At 36.0% G+C, this 6,723-nt stretch overlaps 1 protein-coding gene across 1 annotated transcript; it reads right to left on the reverse strand.

The window, feature by feature from the left end:
- On the reverse strand, positions 1–2,951 carry LOC121247475 (4-hydroxy-tetrahydrodipicolinate synthase, chloroplastic-like). Its single transcript, XM_041145814.1, is given in 5 exon segments — positions 1–653; positions 656–1,044; positions 1,522–1,602; positions 2,415–2,537; positions 2,899–2,951. Coding segments are annotated over 5 exon segments (1,182 nt in total). The 3' UTR covers positions 1–117.
- Between the last annotated feature and the right edge of the window lie 3,772 nt (positions 2,952–6,723).

A 6,723-nucleotide genomic window follows, 5' to 3' on the forward strand; every position in this document is an offset into this window, starting at 1 on the left:
TGCATCAAGAAACTGCATTATGACTTTATAATGGGTAAAAAATCCAAAAAAAAAAAAAAAAAAACTCCAACTAGCACTTCTAAACCCAAAACAAGGATCTAGAGCAAGAAAAATAGGTTAATACCGACGGACTAGTATAAAGTCATCGTCATCAAGAACCTGAACATCTTTTTCTCCGACAAAATTCTCCCGTCCAATTTCCTCCACCAAATCAACAAATTTTACCCTCTTTGCCAGAGGAAGAGGCACGTATGGGAGCCTGAAAATTGGCCTTACGACTCCAAGTTGAGCAAGAGCTGTGTTTAAGCCAATAGGATTTGGCTCCTGAAAGAGCCACTCAATCAGAGGCATGAGCTTCGCATTCAGTGACGGGTTCTTTCCTCCAAACACGAGTTCCCTCATCAAACCAGGAACCAAGTTGCTAGTAACAGATATCACCCCAGTTGCCCCATGGCTCCATCTAGCATCATGGCATTGATCATCATTCCCACTCCACACCACTATCCTATTCTCTGAATACAGTTCAACCCGATCATTTCCAACACACTCCTTGACACCAGCCAAGTTGGCACTCTGGGCTATAGTTTGAACCACACGTGGGGGAATATCTTGGCCAGTCCGTGAAGGCACATTGTAAATGATGCTGGGGCCATAGATAGTACACTTTCAAAGTGAGAAACCATGCCCTCCAACGAGGTTTTGCCATAGTAAGGATTAATGTGAAGAGCAGCATGCATCCCAACAGCAAAACCCTGTTCAGAGGCATGAATTGCTTCCCTTGTGGAATTGCTTCCGGTGTTTCCAATTACCTTGACTTTTCCTCCAAAACAGTTGACTGTATGGCCAATAAGCATTATATGTTCATCCCAGCTCATCAATTGGCCTTCACCAGTTGTGCCACCGACAATAACACCTTCAGCTCCATTGACAATCTGCATGTTCAACAAATCATCATATGCTTCTAGATCAAATCTACCATCAGGTAGGTATGGAGTTTTGATTGCTGTTATCAATCTAAGAGACTTTATATCCTCTGCCGATGTCCTGCAAACATGGTCAGAGGCCTTAGGGCACAAATAACCATCTATGGCAATAATTCTCTAAAAAAGAGAAGCCGATATCTCAACATCAACAGTTGCACCAACTATGTCAGTAAATAACTCAGGACCTCTGTTTTGATACCATGTGAAATTACCACTTTCTCAAAAGCTTAAGGTGATAGGAAGGGGTAGATTTATATATTTCAATTATATCTTAACATCTATTTAAACAATTCAGGAATAAAGTACAAGCCGATAATTCAAGCTTTAATAAATCTTGGAGGCTTTAAAAACACAAAATACAGGTAACATGCAAATGTTCCTAATCAAAGCAGAAGTGTTTCCTCTTAAAATACAAGTATACCATACACACTTACACCCACACTTAGACATTAAAAAGTTATGCCACAACAGATGGCTACCATTTAGATATCTGATATGACAATTGCACCCACGCAGGAAATATATATTCATAGTGTACCTATTTTTAACCTCCAAACTGCGCATTGGAAGATGGAAATTAGGTATTAGAGCCGCTTGCGGAGACCTCCATTCTGGATTCCTACCTCATAGCAATTGAGAAAATGTGATTAGTAAACTAAACAAAAAAGAGTTTGTGGCAAGAAGAAGTGGCATCTTTCCATCTAACATTAGACCAGCAAAACGATTGTCCATGGTACAAACATATAGAAATTGCGCTTCAGTCGATTATCGATACTGAGGTCTAGCGCTAAATGCAGGAATCTTTCTAGCTTAAAGTCTCGACGGAAAAAAAGCCGGAGGAGGTCAGTAAACAAAATGTTCTCGATTCAAGATGAAATATTGAAGCACCAAAACAAACAAAAAGCTTGTGGATTAAAACAAAGACTTTTCACCAAAAATGTTTTTCGGATACCGTCAATTACAACCAACCGAGCCCAATTTAATTACTAGCAAAGATAAATTCTTCACTGAAAACATCAACAAAACACACATGGACATGATGTACAAGATTTCTCCTGATTCATGGTATGCAACGAAAAAACAGCTGAAAGTAGCACACATCGTAAACAAGACCGAAGAAACCCGTATAGAAGAAATCATCGAAGTTGATTAAACTCTGCCTGTCATTACAATTTCGTGGACTGAACGCCATAACACTAAACAATAATAATTATAACACAAAAAAGTCATTTAGCTGGCGTTAATGGAACGATAAAAACTAATATAGAAAGGAAACGGCTCCGGTTTGTTTAATAAATAACTAAAGCCTCTTCAAAATAAAAATAAAAAACTAAAGCCTAAAAACGGCTAAAATACACGAATATAAATAAGAAAACGTTTATAAGTCAATAAATGAATAGTTAGATAATGGATTAAATTAATCAGATTAACCTCCTATAGTTATCCCCATAATGGGGACGCGGAGACTGGAGAGCAGAGCCCCTCAGAATCGAACACAAGCTATAGCTCTTCAAGTTCAAGGTACCCGATAACCCGATCCGATAAATTGAAGGTCTGTAAAAAGCTCGGTAACGTCGTTCTTAGGGATTCAAAACGCGAATATGAGAAGTGCCGGGGGTGGCAGAAGTGGTATTTTTCAATGAATAGTGACGGGAATAACAACCGTAGTGGAAATGTCGGCGGCGAGGGTCGCGGCGAACGGTGTTTGTTAAAAGAGGTGGGTCATGCCGTCAGATTGGAAGAGCGAGTGGTTGGATTTGCTTCGAGAGAGGAGCAGCCGAGCAGGTGGGGTTAAGGTAACCGAGGGAGGCAGTGTTTTAGGGTTTTGTTGCACCGAGTGGCAGCGTTTTGAGCGTGACAGTGAATGGACAGAGATTAATTAACAAGAAGTGTCCCACTCGCAGTCAGAGCGTACAACTTCATGGACACCACCCTTCGCAGTTTAAGCTGTAGAGTCGTAGACGACATGGTTTTATCTTCAAAAGGAAGTCAAGTAACATGCGTCAACGGGGGATGTCACGTCGTCAGTCAAGGAAGATTTTTTTTTTTTTTTTTATCTGATAAACCCAACCAGAATATAGGGTTTGTTTGATAAAGTGAAGTAGTTTTAGCTTAGAAAAAAAAAAAAAAAAACAAAAGTGAAGTAGTTTTATATTATTATTATTTACAGATTATTGATTATTTTTTATTTTTTAAGCAAGATTCAGAAATATATATTATTGATTATCTTAACATCCAAATGCAACGTTACTCATCTAAATTTTTATTGTATAATATTTGGTAGGGGTTGTTATAGAAATTTTATTTGTAATTTGAAGTCAAATCCCTTGTTTGGCGCCTCACGAGCATTTGAATTACATGTGGGGACTACCTTAAACATTGGCAATCGGAAACTTTTTGTTCTTTTGCTTACCATGCAGGCTTATATTTATTCATTAAAAACTAAGTAAAGTTGCTTTCTGCACTGTCTAATCATTACGCCAAATCTCCGCATTTAATTGATGATTTTCATAATGTATGGATTTCCTAGTTTCTGCAGTTTGTTCATCACTTAGGCAACCGCCATTTATATATTGAGGACGGGTCAGACATAGCGCTAGTTGTTTTTGTAATTTTTTTTTATTTATATATTTTTTAATATATTTAAATATTTTTAAAAATTAAAAAAATATATCAATATACTTAAAATCAATTCTTTAATCATTAAATGAAAAAAAAATTATCAAACAGTTCATTTGGAGGCAAAATAGCTTTTCTCTTATATATGATAAATCTCTCTTAGACATGATAAATATGTGTCTCTTGTTATTTTAATTAATTACTGAAGGAAGCAAATGAATGGACGTGGAAGGCTGTTGCCCTAATGTATATGCCGAGCCATAAGGGATTGTGTCCCAAGGAAAAAATCATTTTATTATTATTCCCTTTTCTTCTGCACTTCTTGCACGCTACAACAAATAAGCACATTTTGCGGCCGATTGGTTATTAAACAAAAATAATATATTTAAATCTCGCGTACTTTTATTTTTAAACAATAAATAAATTTAGATAAAAAACTGTTTTTTCAATAATAAACTTCACTTTTATTAAAATAAGTATGCGCAACTTATATTATTAAAACTATATCTAACACTTCTCAATAACTCTCGTAAACAATAATAATAGGGGTACACAATTTATACACAAAAAATAGCGGCGACAATAATGCCTCGATTTCGGAAGTTCGGAGAGTTAGCTTTTGATACCTAAAATCATCTCTAATAACACAATTTAAAATACTCCATAAAAATATCAACTTATCTGTTCAACACAAATATTCATGTTCCTCCACATAGACGCCAAATAAATACCTCAATAAAATAAATTAAAAACTCCACAAAGACTTAGACGTATCTATGACTCAGAATACCAAAATAACATAGAATAATAAATCTACTAAATAAGACTCTCCAATAAATACTTGTACCATTTGACACTTATTCCTCTACGATCATCAAATTTTACTAACGCTTCATACTCTTTATTTACAACTGAATTATCAAAATTATTTGAAAAATATTGTGGAGATAAGGGATGAGTTATCAACAACTCAGTAAGTAAATAATATATACTAATATGTAAACATGAACATTTACAGAGTTCAGAATACAAAACAATACATTTTTATTTTTAGAATGCAGAATCATAACATGTTGTAAAAAATATCAGCGTTGAAGTTAAAAAAATACTCTTATTCATAATTCCTTTGGCAAAGCAAAACTGAAATATTACATCAGAACAGAATTCCATGTTTAACTCTCGTGATAGGGTTGTGCAAACAACGATAGCCAACTGAGTATAAACAGAATGTGAAATCTTTTCCTTATTATTCTCGGAGCCCCGAGTGTCCACACAGGAAGGACTACGTAGAAAATCATTTTGCTTTCAAAGGTGGGTGAATCGAAAACAGAAAAGTTAGTACCAACCTGAACAAAGGTCACAGTTTTACACATATGGTAAGGTCAGAACAGATCAGAACATAAACAAAATGTCATACCAGAGGTTTTCAGAAATCACACCATTTCATATTAGAGTATGGAATAGATTCGGATCATCTTTATATAATCATGCATAAATCTTCATATTCGCTCTTTTTGCATAGTTAAGAAACATAATGCCAAAAATAGCTCATGTATACACCAGTCATGACCGAAAATATTCTCTCTTCTTAAATGAAATTTCATGCAAATACAGATAAAATGACTGAGGTTGTTTTCAAGTTTTTCTTTTCGTAACAAAACATGCAAATTTTTCATAAAATCAACCATAGTCCAATCGTTTTATGCAAAGTCTAGCATAAAAACTTTGTTTACCTGAATTTTTTAGTTTTCAAAATTTTTTTACAACAATGCTTAACAAATATTAATTATCACATATAAAATAGTCACTTAGCTTCCGTAAATTTTCGATTGAACACGTATTTCGATACTTAAACCTGAAATGAAATGCTAGAATAACATATTTTTCTTAAATGTCTAAAATTCTCTTAACCCTCAAATATCATTACTTCCCAAATTTCAAATATCATTACTTCCCAAATTTCATCGATATCCATTTAATTCTTCCGACTAATATAGTAATTGTAAAATAAAATTTTTGTACCAATATAAAATGAGACTAGGCCTATTAAAAATATTATACTAATTTTCTGCAAACCAACTGAGGCCCATGGTAAAAATCATGCTTAACGTAAAAATACAAGTTCGAACTTTGGCTTGTAACTCGAAGGGTATAAATTTAATTTTATAAAAAATTACTCCACTTTATGCCAAGCTTTACGGGAGACTAAAGAAATATTTCCTATTTTGAAAACAAGGTAGATACTAGAGATGGGTGGTACGTCTGAGGCTTATCGAGAGGGAAGTAGGTGTGCGGCGGAGCAAGTGACTAGGCGGCGGTCGTGGATGGTCAGCGAGGTGGAAGAGCACTTAGAGAAAGAGATAGTGATGAAAGTGGGAGATAGAGAGGAGAGAGAGAGAGAGAGAGAGCATGACGTGAGGGAGAGAGAAAGTTCACCGTGAGATAGCAAGAAGGCTTGGGATGGTTTGGGGTGACAGGAAGCTTTTGGCGACGATTTCTATGCGGTTTCTAACATATTTGGCTCTCAGTGATGATGGTTTGCAGTGGCTCACGATGGAGAAGTAGGTGCTCTATTTTGAGGAGCAAAAACATAGATGCCTTTGATTTTCTATACATGTGGCTGCCGGTTTCGTGTGGGCTATCACATGGTGGTTTTATTTTGGACTGGTTGGTGTTGTGGACGTGTTGGGTTGGCTTCTATGATGAAGAGGATGTGCAAGTTTCCAATAGCGGCCGCTTGATGCTACAGCTTCATTATGGGGAAAAGGGAAAGGGCAGTGCGGTTGTTTCACGGTAGTACTATGTTGGACGCTGGAATATAAGAAAAATAAAATGATAAAAGAAAAAAGTGCAGCCTGAGAGGTGGCGTTGGTTATGAAAAGGTGCTGGTTGGTTATTCACAGTGCAATGACGTGCATGGAAGGGGTGGCTTTAATGGAGATTTGCGGCAACCCTATTCTAGGAGAAAGACAATTGTTTTATCTAACATGTGGTATATATAGCTGCTGTTGAAAACCCTAAGAGAAGGAAAACATGTGTTGGGAATAAGTGTAGCTAGGACTAACACGAAGTATAATAGCGGAACTAAACGAAAGAAATTGATGACAATCACACAGAAAGA

The sequence above is a fragment of the Juglans microcarpa x Juglans regia genome, chromosome 1S (assembly GCF_004785595.1).
Source record: "Juglans microcarpa x Juglans regia isolate MS1-56 chromosome 1S, Jm3101_v1.0, whole genome shotgun sequence".
Lineage (NCBI taxonomy): Eukaryota > Viridiplantae > Streptophyta > Magnoliopsida > Fagales > Juglandaceae > Juglans > Juglans microcarpa x Juglans regia.